This window comes from Kogia breviceps, chromosome 7 (assembly GCF_026419965.1).
Source record: "Kogia breviceps isolate mKogBre1 chromosome 7, mKogBre1 haplotype 1, whole genome shotgun sequence".
NCBI lineage: Eukaryota > Metazoa > Chordata > Mammalia > Artiodactyla > Physeteridae > Kogia > Kogia breviceps.
In genome coordinates, this window is record NC_081316.1 from 17,301,852 (window position 1) to 17,315,726 (window position 13,875).

Sequence of the window (13,875 nt, forward strand, 5' to 3'; positions counted from 1 at the left end):
GAGAAGCCCGACTGGGAGTCGGGGAGGGACAACAGGGGCCCCAGGAAAGGGTTGAGAAGACAGTGGAATTAGGAGTCAAGGGCTGGGGCTGGGGGAGTTGTGTCCAAGGCCGCAGAAATCAGGAGAGGCTGGGCCGGAGACAGTCCCATTAGATTTGAGGTGAAGGGGGCTTGGAGACAGGGTAGCCCCTTTTAAGGAAGGTGGAGGCTAGAGAAGGCTGCAGCAGTGGCAGCCGGCAGGGACTGATTTTAGAGTTCTGGACATTCAGAGGCCTTTAAGTTGTCCTAGACCCAAGGACATTACAGTGACCTGATGACACCACAGCATAGGGTAGCAAAGTGATCCCAGAGAGCACAGGAGCCACCTGGCCACAGTGAGAGGGCAGGGTGAAAATGGCAACTAGGGGCTCCGAGCCCAGAGACGCAGCTCAAACATCTACATCAAACTATCTGGTCATTTTTTAAATAGGGAGACTGAAACCAGAAGGTCAGCCTTGGCCAAGCCTGGCCACTGCCTCACCAAGTCCAGGACCAAAACCCAGGCTAAGGCCAGGGTAAGGACACCAGAGCTCAGCCAACGGAGGCCTGCACCCTGGTTCCGGTGTGGGTGGAGGGGCTGGCCCTGATTTCGAAACTCTCCTTCCTCTCCTGACACTGGCAGCAAAGTGCAGCCTCTGCAGAAGGGATGCAGGCTGTGGATGAAAGCAGCCACTCACGGTGAACAGCCCTCCAGAAGATCTAGAGCTAGCCAGGCCTGCTCCCCCACCCGCCCCGTACCCCCATTCCTGACTCCAGTGCACCCCCCACCCCAGGGCAAGGTTCAGCCTGTGGCGTGCCACCAGCAAACACTGGCCCAGGTCCCTGAGGAAGGTGCTTCAGGCTAAGCTGGTCAGCATTTAGGGGCATCTCAGAGGTGATGGGGAGGCAACCCAGCACCTCGCATCCCACTCGCACACACAGGCCTGGTCGGTACCCGCGGGGTCTGGGGTAAGAAGACGGGGGACACAGGCAAGGAATGGCCGGGGAAACGCGCGTAACCCAAGAGCCACCGGCCCGCGGCCCGCTGAGCACGCACGCGCACACCCGCGCGCACGTCCCTGGGACCCCGGCCCCGCCCCTCGCCGAACCGCCCAGTCTCCGGACTCCCTCCTTCCCCTTCCGGACCGGCCAGGATGGGTCTGCGCCGTGTCTGAGGCGCCCCCTGCCGGTTGCTGGCGGAGCTGCATGCAGGCCCCGCCCTCCGGAACGCCCTCCGCAGACCCTTCCCGGCTGAGACCCGGGCTGAGACGCAGGCCCTGGCTTCTGCCCTGGCGCACGTGGTCACCAGGGCTGCTGGGCAGCACCCCTCGCCCGCCCCCGGCGAGCGCCGGCCGGGCAGAGGTTTCCGTGGCTGCGAAGCAAGGGCGCGCCAGGCCCGACGCCCCGCCCCGCCTCGGCGTAGCCCCGCCCGCCGGGCCCGCCGAATCCGTCTTCCCCTCTGCCTGCGCCGCCGCCGCTGCCGCCGCTGCCGCGGGGGCGCGGGGGCTGCGGTGGGCGCTGCTCCGGCTCGGCGCGGACGGGAGGCGAGGGGGCCGCGCCAGGTCCGAAGCCGAGGCGGAGCCAGGCTGCCCCCGCCGGCCCGCCCGGGATGAGGCGCTGAGGCCCAGCATGGCAGGCCCGGGCCCCACCTTCCCGCTGCATCGGCTAGTCTGGGCGAACCGGCACCGCGAACTGGAGGCCGCGCTGCACAGCCGCCAGGTGAGGCCCATCGGGCGTCCGGGCCGTCCTCCTGGTCCCCCACCCAAATCTGTGGTCTGCATCGGGAGGCCGCCTGCCCGGCTCCCTCTCCCCGGCCCAGAAGAGAGGTCACCTGCCCCTCGAGCTTGGGCTTCTGGCCTCGGCTCCCAGCGCTGGGCCTGTGCCCTGTCGGTCTCCCCGCTTCACACTGCATCCAGCCTCCGAACTCGCGCCGCACCACCCCTAAGCCAGGCTGAGGAAAGCAGCCCGGTCCTGGTCGCCAAGTCAGTCCAAACTCTTGACATCGGCAGCTGCACCTCTACCTGACCAGGCCCTCCCCCCACCCCACCCCTGCCCACCACCACCGGGCCCCCAGCTCTGTCCCAAGCAGAGGGAAGGAGAGGTGGGCAGGCCCTTCCCACCTACCCCCTCTCCTCCTTTGCCAGGACACTGAGGCCACCCTTTGCCATTTCCACCACCTGTGTGCTGTCCTTGTTTCCTGCGTGACCTCCATCCCTGTTTATCCCAGTGGCCTTCTTGCCTTGGCCTCTTCTTACTTGCCCTGTGCTGAGTGTCTCATCTCCCCCAGCACGACATTGAACAGGAAGACCCCCGGGGGCGCACCCCCCTGGAGCTGGCCGTGTCCCTGGGGAACCTGGAGTCCGTGAGAGTCCTCCTTCGACACAATGCCAACGTGGGCAAAGAGAGCTGCCAGGGCTGGGCAGGTACTGCAGAGGGCAAGGGGGCTCCCGTGAGGCTGGCAGCGGGGGGGTGGTGTGTGGGAGTGAATGGCCAGGCCTGGAGCCATCTAGAGAGCTCCCCTCAGCAGCCCAGTGCCCCCAGTCCTGCAGGAGGCAGTCAGCACTGGGGACCCTGAGATGGTGCAGCTGGTACTCCAGTATCGGGACTACCAGAGGGCCACGCAGAGGCTGGCTGGCATTCCGGAATTGCTCAACAAACTCCGCCAGGTACAGCAGGACGTAGAGGTGTGGCCAGTAAGGGGGGATGTGGGGCGCCATGGAGGGGACCATGACAGACTATGTGGGGGAACCCTGCCGGGCCTGGCCTTGGAAGGGCACCCAGCCTGTGCAGCATGCTTTCCTGACACTGTCAGTGAGGTCCCTCTCTCTTGATCCCAGCCCAGGTTCATGTAGGAAAGAGAGGCAACCAGGCCCACATGAATGAGAGTGGGCCCTTTGGGGAGAAAGCCTTTTGCCAGCATAGAGGGTCCTCTAGTGCTAGAAATCTCAGCAGAGCTTTAGATCATGGGTCTCCTAGTTAATGCAGATTACCCGGGAGGAGGATTTCATCCAACTTAGTGGATGCGGCCTGGACTCCTGTCCACCCTTCTCAAAGCACGCAGTGGGTGGGTAGGGGGGACCCCACTGGGAGAGCACACTACCTTGTGCCCTCCACCCCAGGGGCAGGCCCCCAGGGGGTCACTGTGCCCCCTTTGCAGATGAGGACACTGGGATCCAGAGGGGGCAGAAGCTCCCCCAGGGACCCCCAGTGGGCTAGGGGCCAGGTCGAGCCTGGCCCCAGGCTTGCAGATGCTTACAGCCTGATGACTTGCAGACCTTTCAGGCCCCACTTGGCCCACCCTTTCCTGGGTGGGGTTTGGCTGGGTCGGGGGCAAAGCTGGACCACGGCGGCACATCGCGCCTCGCTGAGGGAATTCCCTGGTTGGCACTCCGCGCTTTCGCTGTGGGGGGCTGGGTTTGATCCCTGGTTGGGGAAGGGCTGGTCTCCCAGAAGGGGGCCTGCGGACAAGGGGCTTTCTAGGCCCACTGGGCCCCGCTGCAGGCAGGACCCTGATCTGTGCTCTGGTGTGTCTCAGGCCCCCGATTTCTACGTGGAGATGAAGTGGGAGTTCACCAGCTGGGGTGAGTGGGGACCTCTTTGCTCTCAGGGGCCTGGGCTGGGGCCATTGGGAAGGAACCTCAGTGACCTCTGTGCCTCCTGCAGTGCCCCTCGTGTCCAAGATGTGCCCGAGTGACGTGTATCGCGTGTGGAAGCGGGGTGCGAACCTACGGGTGGACACCAGCCTCCTGGGCTTTGAGCACATGGCCTGGCAACGCGGCCGGAGGAGCTTCATCTTCCAGGGCCGGGGTGAGCTCGGGGGCTCCCCGCCGGCGCGCGGCGGGCCAGGGCCCCCAGGTTCTCCTGTGGCTTGTGAGGACAGTGCTGTCCTCTGCCTCTGTCTCTAGGTGTGGAAATGCAGGCGGGGGTGGAGGGCGTCTAGAGGCTGAGGCCGCACCCCGTAGCAGGAGGCGGCTGAGGGCGCCACGATAGCCCTCTGGCCACTGTCTGGGCCTGGCAGTTATTTGTCCCCCTCACACCCCCACGCCGGCTGGCAGAGGCGGGAGCCTTGGTGATGGAAGTTGACCACGACCAGCAGCTGGTGCACACGGAGACGCTGGGCCTCCCGCTGCACGATCCTGAAGCGCTGCTGGCCGCCATGCGGCCCAGCGAGGAGCACGTGGCCAGCCGCCTCACCTCTCCCATCGTCTCCACCCACCTGGACACTCGCAATGTGGCCTTCGAGAGGTTAGTTGGGGCCTGGCCACACCGTAAGCAGTGCCCTCGAGCCTCTAGTTCAGGCTTTCTGGGAGGCTGAGCCCCTCGCAGAGGCTGCTCAGGAGGGGGAGGGGGTCCCTGCAGGCCCAGTGTCTCTTCTGGACCACCTGCTGGTCCTGGGTCCTGTGGCACCTTCCAGCTCCTGCACGCCTGTCTATACTGGCAGCTGTCTCCCTGGGAGGAGGCTGGGTCAGGGAGTCCCCAGTTTCCTGACTTCTGACCTCACGCGTTTGCCCATAAAACAAGGATTGAGGCTGCCGTGCAGGGCAGCTGTTTGCAGCAGCATCGGCTTCTCAGCGGTGCAGCTGCGTCTGGGCCAGAGTCCTTTGTGGGTAGCCTAGGAGCCCACCCTTCCGGCAGGGTGTTATTTCTCTGACAACATGTGCCCCAGTTCCAATAACAGACTTCAGAAACGCTTTTTTTAAAAAAACAGCTTTCTTGAGATACAATTTTGTAGACTGTACCGTTCACCTATTTAAAGTATGCAATTTAGTGGTTTTTAGTATCTTCACAGATATGTAACCGGTACCACCGTCCAATTTTAGAACATTTTCGTCACCTCAGAAAGAAACCCTGTACCCTTTAACGATCGACTCCCAATCAACTCCCTTTAACAATCAACAATCCCCTCCCCGCAGCTAATCTACTTTCTGTCTCTATAGGTTTTCCTGTTCTGGATTTTTATATGAATAGAATAATACAATATGTATGGTCTTTCGTGACTGGCCTCTTTTGCTTAGCGTAATGTTTTCAAGGTTCATCCAAGTTGTAGCATGTAACTGCTGCATTCCTTTTTATGGCCAGGTCCGTTGCACGAATATCCCACATTTTGTTTATTCATTCGTCCATTGACAGACATAAGGATTATTTCCACCTTTTGACTGTTGACTATTTGACTGTGAAGCATGCTGCTCTGAACATTAGTGTACAAGTTTTGGTGTGGACATATATTTTCTTCCTCTTGGGTATTTACCTGCGAGTGGAATTGCTAGGTCCTGTGGTGACATGTGGTAATTAAACACAGATGTTTAATTGAAGAGCTGCCAGACTGTTTACCAAAGGGGCTGCTGCAGCATTTTACATTCCCATCAGCGGTATATAAGGGTTCTAATTTCTCCGCATCTTCACCAACACTTACCGCTCATTTATTTATTTATTTTGGGGTTATAACCATCCTAGCTGTTGTGAAGTGGTACTCATTGTGGTTTTGATTTACATTTCCTTTATGACTCATGATGTTGAGCATCTTTTCACGTGCTTATTGGCCGTTGGTATATCTTCTTTGGAGAAGTGTCTATTCAGATCCTTTGCCCATTTTATCTTTTTTAAAAATTAATTAATTAATTTGGCTGCGTTGGGTCTTTGTTGCCGCGCACGGGCCCCCTCCAGCCGCGGCGGGCGGGGGGGCCACTCTTCACTGCGGCACATGGGCTTCTCATTGCGGCGGCTTCTCTTCTTGCGGAGCACGGGCTCTAGGTGCACGGGGAGGGCCGTTGGCCCGCAGGCCCAGTAGTCGCCGCTCACCGGCTCCAGAGCGCAGGCTCAGTAGTTGTGGCGCACGGGATAAGCTGCTTCGCGGCATGTGGGATCCTCCCGGACCAGGGATTGAACCCGTACCCCCCACATTGGCAGGTGGATTCCCAACCACTGCGCCACCAGGGAGGTCCCCCTTTGCCCATTTTAAAAATTGGGTTATCTTTTTATTATTGAGTTAACAAGAGTTCTTTGTATATTCTAGGTAGAAATCCCTTATCAACTACATGATTTGTAAATATTTTCTCCCATTCTGTGGGTTGTCTTTTCACTTTCTTGATGGTGTCCTTTGAAGCACAAAAGTTTTTAATTTTCATGAAGTCCAGTTTATCTGTTTTTCCTTTTGTTGCTTGTGCTTTTAGTGTCATATCTAATGATACTTTGCCAAATCCAAAGTCATGAAGATTTTCCCCTATGTTTTGTTCTGAAAGTTTTGTAGTTTTAGTTCTTACACGTAGCTCTTTGATTTATCTTGAGTTAATATTTGTATATGGTGGGAGGTAAGGATTCAACTTCATTCTTTTGCATGTGACTATCCACTTGTTCCAGCACTGTTTGTTAAAAAGACTGTTAATTCCCATTGAATTGTCTCGGCACCCTTGTGGAAAAATCAGTTGACCAGAGATGTATGGGTTTATTTCTAGACTCTCAATTCTATTCCACTGATCTGTAAGACTCTCTTTGTGCACTGTCTTAATCACATGTTGCTTTGTAGTAAGTTTTTGAAATCGGAAAGTATAAGTCTTCCGACTTTGTTCTTCTTTCTCAGGATTATTTTACGTATTCTGGGTGGGTCCCTTGGAATTTCATATGAATTCCAGATTCAGCTTGTCAATTTCTACAAAGAATTCAGGTGGGATTCTGATAGTGTTTGTGTTGAATCTATAAAACAGTTTAGGAAGCATTGCCATTTTAATAATGTTAAGTCTTCTGCCATGAACGTTGGATATTTTTCCATTTTGAATCTTTTTTTTCAATGATGTTTTGTAGTTTCCAGAGTACAAGTTTTACACTTACAGTAAATAAATTTATTCTAAGTATTTTATTCTTTTTGATGCTATTATAAATTGAATTGTTTTCTTGATTACATTTTTGAACTGTTCATTGCAAATCTATAAAATTACAATTGATTTTTATATATTGATCTTATATCCTGCAATCTTGTCAAACTCATTTTTTAGTTCTAATGGGTTTTTAGTGGATTCTTCATATTTTTTATATGTAAGATCGTGCCATCTGTTAATAGTTTTACTTCTTCCTTTCTAATCCGAATGCCTTTTATTTCCTTTTTTTTTTCGTCTAAATGCTTTGTCTGGAACCTCCAGTAGAATGTTGAATAGGAGTGGCAAGAACAGACATCTTTATTTTGTTTCTGATAAAGAAACAAGGGTGAAAGCATTCAGTCTTTCATCATTAAGTGTGACATTAGTTGTGGGTATGCTTTATCAGGCCGAGGAAGTTGCCTTCTGTTCCTAGTTTGTTGAGTGTTTTTATCGTGAAAGGGTTTGGGTTTTGTCAGATGCTTTTTCTGTGTCTGTTGATATGATCATGTGACTTTTATTTTTATTCTATTGATATGTGTTGCTATCAGTTAATTTTCAGATGTTGAACCAACCCTGTATCCCTGGGATAAATTTCACTTTGTCGTGGTGTATAATTGTTTTCATATGTTGCTAGATTTGGTCGGCTACTATTTTGTGTCCATATTTCTAAGAGGTAATGTTTTATAGTTTTCTTGTAATGTCTTTGCCTGGTTTTAGTACCTGAGTTAGGCAGTGTCACCTCCTTGTCTATTTTTTTGCAAGAGTTTGTGAATAATTGGTATTAATTCTTCTTTAAAAGTTCGGTGGGATTCTTTGGTGAAGCCATCTGGGCCTGGGCTTTTCTTTGTGGGTACTTTTTGGTTTGCTTTTGTTTTTACTGCTTCCGTCCCTTTACTTGTAAAGTCTGTTAGATCATCTACTGCTTCTTGAGTTAGTATCGGTAGTTTATGGCTCTCTAGGATTTGTTTACTTCATCTAAATTATCTAATTGGTTGGGATACAGTTGTTCATCATATTCTTTTTTTTTTTTTTTTTTTTTTTTGTGGTACGCGGGCCTCTCACTGTTGTGGCCTCTCCCGTTGCGGAGCGCAGGCTCAGTGGCCATGGCTCACGGGCCCAGCTGCTCCACGGCATATGGGATCTTCCTGGACCGGGGCACGAACCCGTGTCCCCTGCATCTGCAGGCGGATTCTCAACCACTGCGCCACCAGGGAAGCCCCATCATGTTCTTTTATTTATAATCCTTTTTATTTCTGTAATGTCAGTAGTAATGCCCCCTCTTTCATTTCTGATTCTGATAGTTGGAGTCTTCCCTCTTTGTCAATTCCATCGATCTTTTCAAAGAACCAGCTTTTGGTTGAATTGATTTTCTCTATTGTTTTTCTATTCTCCACTTCATTAATTTTCATTCTAATATTTATTATTGCCTTCCTTTTGCTTGCTGTGGGTTTAGTTTGCTCTTTTCCCAGTGTCTTAATATGGAAGGTTAGCTAATTGATTTAAGATCTTTCTTTTTTTTTTTTCGTGGTACGCGGGCCTCTCACTGTTGTGGCCTCTCCCGTTGCAGAGCACAGGGTCCGGACGCGCAGGCTCAGCGGCCATGGCTCACGGGCCCAGCCGCTCCGCGGCATGTGGGATCTTCCCAGATCGGGGCACGAACCCGTGTCCTCTGCATCGGCAGGCGGATTCTCAACCACTGTGCCACCAGGGAAGCCCCTAAGATCTTCTTTCTTAATTTAGTTATTTACAGCTATAAGTTTCCCTCTAAGCATTGCTTTAGTCGTGTTCCATAAGTTTTGGTATGTTGTATCTTCGTTTCCATTCACCTCAAAGTATTTTCTGATTTTGCTTTTGATTTATTCTTTGATCCATTGGTTATTTAGTGTGTTGTTTACTCTTCCCATATTCATGAATTTCCCAAGTCATCTTTTTTCTGTTACTGATTCTGATTTCATTCAGTTTTTTTTTTAATTAAGTTTGCTTTTTTGGTGTTGTTATTTATTTATTTTTAGCTGCGTTGCATCTTCGCTGCTGCGCTCAGGCCCTCTCTAGTTTTGGTGAGCAGGGGCCACTCCTCGTTGCAGTGAGCAGGCTTTTCATTGCGGTGGCTTCTCTTGTTGCTGAGCAGGGGCTCCAGGCGCACAGGCCTCAGTAGTTGTGGCATGTGGGCTCGGTAGTTGTGGCTCGCGGGTCCAGATGGCTCTGCGGCACGTGGGATCCTCCCGGACCGGGGCTTGAACCCGTGTTCCCTGCAGTGGCAGATGGATTCCCAGCCACTGCGCCACCAGGGAAGCCCTCATTCAATTGTGGTTGGAGAACATGCTGTGTATGATTTCTGTCCTTTCAGTTGTATTGAGGTTTCTTTTATGGCCGAGCCTATAGTCTATCCTGGAGAATGTTTCACATGCCCTTGAGCAGAATATGTATTCTGTTGTTGTTGGGTGGAGTGATCTAAGGACGTCTATCAAGTCTAGTTCGTAGTGTTCAAGTCTTCTGTTTCCTTGTTCATCTTCTGTCTACTTGTCCTATCCATTATTGAAAGTGGGGTACTGAAGTCTCCCACTATTATTATTGAATCAGACATACTTTTATTTTTAAATTTTTATTATGGAAAATTTCAAGCACATATGAAAGAAGAGAGAATAGTATAATGTTCTCATCACCCAACTTCAGCATTTATCAACATTTTGCCAATGTTTTAAAAAAATTTTTTTTGGCCACTCCGCACAGCTTGTGGGATCTTAGTTCCCCAACCAGGGATTGAACCCAGCCTCTCAGCAGTGAAAGCGCCAAGTCCTAATCACTCGACCGCCAGGGAGTTCCCAACATTTTGCCAATCTTGTTGAATCTACCCTTCCTCACTTTTTTCCTGTTTTCTTTTTCCCCCAACTATTTTAAAGCACGTCCCAGATGTCGTATCATTTCAACAGTAAATGCTTCTGCGTGTGACTCTAACAGATAAGGAAGTTTTTAAACCGAGCCCCAACGCCATTATCACACCTAGCAAAAATTAATAATTCCCCAGTACTTTCTAGTCCTCAGTCCTCTATTCATTTGTCCCCAGCTGTCCAGGCAGCCTTCTCAAGGCCCCTGTGTGTTTCACAGTGGGAAGGCTAATTGGAGGGGGTCTTTGGAAGGGACGACTTTGGCCAGAGTTGGGGGGTGTGGGTCCTCATGAGCTCCTGTTTGGTCTGTTTCAGGAACAAATGTGGTATCTGGGGCTGGCGGTCTGAGAAGATGGAAACCGTTAGCGGCTACGAGGCCAAGGCAGGAGAGGCTAGTGGTGGGAGCTGGGGTAGGAGACGAGGCCCAGGAACTCTGCCCCTTCTCCACATCCACCCTGTGTGGAGGGAGTGACCCAGCAGCCCATGGGCTCCGGATGCCCTGTGTGGCCATGGGAACTCAGTGGGGCCCGAGTGCCCAGCCCCTGCTGAGCATGCAGGGGTTACCCACAGCACGGGCCCCTACCCAGATCACCGAGATGAAGCCAGGAGCATTTTAACCCTCATTAGTGACTCCCCGGGGTTCAGACCCCGCCCCCTCCACTGTGGGGAGCGAGATCCTATCTGTCCCTGGGGACAGGAGGACTTGGGTCCTGTGCTGGTGAGGCTGAGTGTGGGGAGCAGGCTCTGAGCCCCCAGCTCCCCCCGTGTCCCCCCCCTGCCCCCCAGGTGTACAGCGCCACCAATGTGGAGCTGGTGACTCGCACACGCACGGAGCACCTCTCCGATCAGGACAAGTCGAGGAGCAAAGGTAAACCCAGGTGCGCCTGCCTGCTGCCCGGTCACACCGTACGGGGTGGTCACCCTGATCTGGGGTCAGGGCCGGAGTATCTGGGACCAGCTGGAAGGCTTCCCCATTCCCGTCTGCTCTGCCTTCCACCACAGGGGAGGCTCCCAGGGTGGAGGCTAGGTGCGGGCAGTGGGGGCAGTGGCCCCAGGTCCCCTCATGGGCTCCACCCCTTCTCCTTAGGGGGGAAGACTCCATTCCAGTCCTTCCTTGGGATGGCCCAGCAGCACTCCTCCCACAATGGGGTGAGCTGGGGCTGGGGGGGCGGGGGCTGGGGGCCGACTGGCAGGGCCCGCTGGGCGGGGCCGGGCTGGCGCCTCCCGAGCGCTAAGCCTGGTCCCGGGGCCACCCAGGCTCCTGTGCAACAGGCAGCCAGCCCCACAAACCCCACCGCCATTTCCCCCGACGAGTACTTTGACCCCAACTTCAGCCTGGAGTCGAGGAACATCGGTCGCCCCATTGAGATGTCCAGCAAAGTACAGAGGTGAGGTCTGGGGGCTGGCGAGGGGCTTCCCTCTGGGACAGGGGACCCTGCCTGGTGCCCCTGAGCCCTTGCAGACCCTGTCACACACAGGGCCTCCTGGAGTGGGGGACTCACTCACCCAGCTAGCTGGCTGCCTTCTCGACTTCACTCCCTGGGGGCCGGGGCCGGGTCTGCTTCAGCCATGGTCCTTGGCACCCAGCTCGGGGCTTGGCTCAGGGGACTGGTCGCTCTTCTTGGTGAACGAATGAATGGGCAGCACCACCCATGTATGGTTTTCTGTTCAACTGAACGAGCACCTGCGGGGGGCCAGCTTGTGGCAGACAGGAAGGGCACGCAGCTCTAACACCTGGCTTCGTGGCCCAAGGAATCACCTTCCCCTCTGAGAGTCTAGTCTCCCCCTCAGCAAAATGAGAACAGTTGCCTTTGGCCCCCTGCTCACAAGGGTGCTGTGAGGCTCTGATGAGCCGTGACTTCTAGCGCGTCCGGTGGGCCCAGCACTGTGCCAGGAACCTCACGTGGACTCCCTCAGCCACGCAGCAGCGGGGCTGGGATGCGACCCCAGCAGTGGGGTCCTGAACTGTCGGGCTGTGTGGGACCCAGAGTACGGCGAAGTGCGACGTGCTGGCTGGCTGTGGGCCGAGGAGGAGGACAGGGCTGTGGACGAGGCGGGACTGAAGCCAGGAGCTCAGCCCTGCCCTCCTCACCCAGGAGAGCTGAGCTGGCACAAAGCACCCGGGGCCCAGCCTGAGCCCAGGGCCGGGGGGCAGCTCAGGCTGTAGGGCCAGAAGGACATAAGCTCCTGGGGGAGGCAGGCAGGAGCAGCTGAGCAGAGAAGAGAGCCCCCCGGGCCAGGTGGAGAGCAGTAGAGGCAGATGTCCAGAGCAGGTGCGCCTTAGCGGAGGGGCCGCCAGAGGTTCCTTGACCCACGTCCTGCGGTTGGCCGGGCAGGTTCAAGGCAACACTGTGGCTGAGCGAGGAGCACCCGCTCTCCCTGGGTGACCAGGTGATGCCCATCATCGACCTGATGGCCATCAGCAACGCTCACTTTGCCAAGCTGCGCGACTTCATCACCCTGCGCCTCCCACCCGGCTTCCCGGTCAAGATTGGTGAGAGGGTGGGCCGGGCAGCAGGAGGGCCCCCGGAGTGGGGTGGGCACGGGCTGCAGGGCTGGCTCAGGCTCGACTTCTCCTCACAGAGATCCCCCTTTTCCACGTGCTCAACGCTCGCATCACCTTCAGCAACCTGTGTGGCTGTGATGAGCCCCTGAGCTCGGTGTGGGCGCCGGAGCCCGGCTCTGCCGCTGCAGCTTCAGGTACCGCCGTGGGCAGGCGCGGGGCTGTGAGGTTCGCTGGTCTCTGCGCACCAGGGGCTGAGCACGACCCCTCTGCCACATCCAGCGAGCCCCTTCCCCTGTGAGGTGGACCCCGCTGTGTTTGAGGTGCCCGACGGGTACAGCGTGCTGGGTGCAGAGCACAGCGAGCCCCTTCGCGACGAGGACGACGACCTGTTGCAGTTTGCCATCCAGCAGAGCCTGCTGGAGGCAGGCACAGAGGCAGAGCAGGTGGGGTGCGGGCAGGAGCTGGGCCCTGGGCGTGGGCAGGGGTGGCAGAGGTGACAGCTCTGGGCTCTGGCTGCTGCAGGTGACTGTTTGGGAAGCCCTGACCAACACCCGGCCTGGTGCCCACCTTCCCCAGGTCATGGCTTACGAGGAGCAGCTTCAGCTGGAGCGGTGAGGCCCTCCAGGACCTGCCAGGTCCATGTCTCAGCCCTGCCCTGCCTCGAGGACCCTGCCGGCCAGGGGGTTCTTGGTTGGTGGGGTTAAGTAGCAGGGAGGTGCTGGCCCCAGGACCCCACACCCTCTTTGAGGCCACCCTCCATCTTCCGTGCTGCCCACCAGAGAGAGCGGCATGAGGGATGGGGAGACGGGGCCCAGCCTTGTCTCTTCTCTCCGGTCTTCGGGTCCCAGCCTCCCTGTCCTTATCTTCGGCCTCCACAGCCATGTCCCAGCCCTTGGCCTCCTCCCCAGCCTTGGCGTTCACGGGTATGCTCTCCCCTCTCATGCCTCGCCCGGAAGGGCCCTCCAGGAAAGCCTGCAGATGTCCCTAGAGCCTGGGGGTCCGGGATCCCCTCACAGGACGTCCCCGGCCCCCCCGAGCTTTGAGGAGCAGCTTCGCCTGGCCCTGGAGCTGTCCTCACGGGAGCAGGAGGAGCGGGAGCGGCGGGGGCAGCAGGAGGAGGAAGACTTGGAGCGGACCCTGCAGCTCTCACTCACGGAGCACTGAGTGCGGCCCTCCGGAGGGCTGTCCGGGGCTGCTCCACCGCCCACTTTTGTAACTTATTTATTTATACACGCTCTGCTGCTGCTGAGCTTGGGGCCTGGAGCCCTGGGGGTGGGCTTGCGTTGGAGACTGAGATGGAAATAAAGAGACCCTCAGCAGCAGGCTTGCTCCGCTCATTGGGGGGGAGTGCTGGGGGGCACCGAGGGGAGACACTGTGGGCAGTGGCCTTAGACTTGGGTTTGAATCCTGACCGTGGTCCCCTTGGCCTCTCTGAGCCTCAGTTTCCTCAGCTGTAAATGAGACCACCTCCCACCCCCAGGGCTTCTGGGAGGGTAAAATGGGCCGACAGGTGTCAGGTGCGCTAGTAGGTGCCTCCGGGAACGTCAGTTCCCCCGAGCCCTGTCCCACCCACTGGAGACCCCGGTTCTTGCGGCCACACAGTCTGGCTTTCCGGG

The 13,875-nt window shown here is 55.8% G+C and overlaps 1 protein-coding gene across 7 annotated transcripts; it reads left to right on the forward strand.

Moving 5' to 3' along the window:
* Positions 1-1,531: 1,531 nt before the first annotated feature.
* On the forward strand, positions 1,532-13,581 carry ANKRD13D (ankyrin repeat domain 13D). Of its 7 annotated transcripts, none has more exons than XM_067037690.1 (15): positions 1,532-1,736; positions 2,305-2,440; positions 2,559-2,683; positions 3,553-3,598; positions 3,681-3,824; positions 4,073-4,262; positions 10,069-10,144; positions 10,540-10,621; positions 10,841-10,902; positions 11,011-11,141; positions 12,090-12,247; positions 12,337-12,453; positions 12,539-12,702; positions 12,782-12,870; positions 13,138-13,581. In XM_067037690.1, exons 1-15 carry the CDS (start codon positions 1,647-1,649, stop codon positions 13,421-13,423), a joined length of 1,896 nt encoding a protein of 631 aa, XP_066893791.1. In that variant the 5' UTR covers positions 1,532-1,646; the 3' UTR covers positions 13,424-13,581. The 7 variants fall into 7 exon arrangements, with proteins under 7 accessions (XP_066893791.1, XP_058925328.1, XP_066893787.1 ...); XM_059069345.2 differs by having other exon boundaries at positions 10,069-10,135; positions 13,216-13,581; XM_067037686.1 differs by having other exon boundaries at positions 1,558-1,736; positions 13,216-13,581.
* Positions 13,582-13,875: the final 294 nt, after the last annotated feature.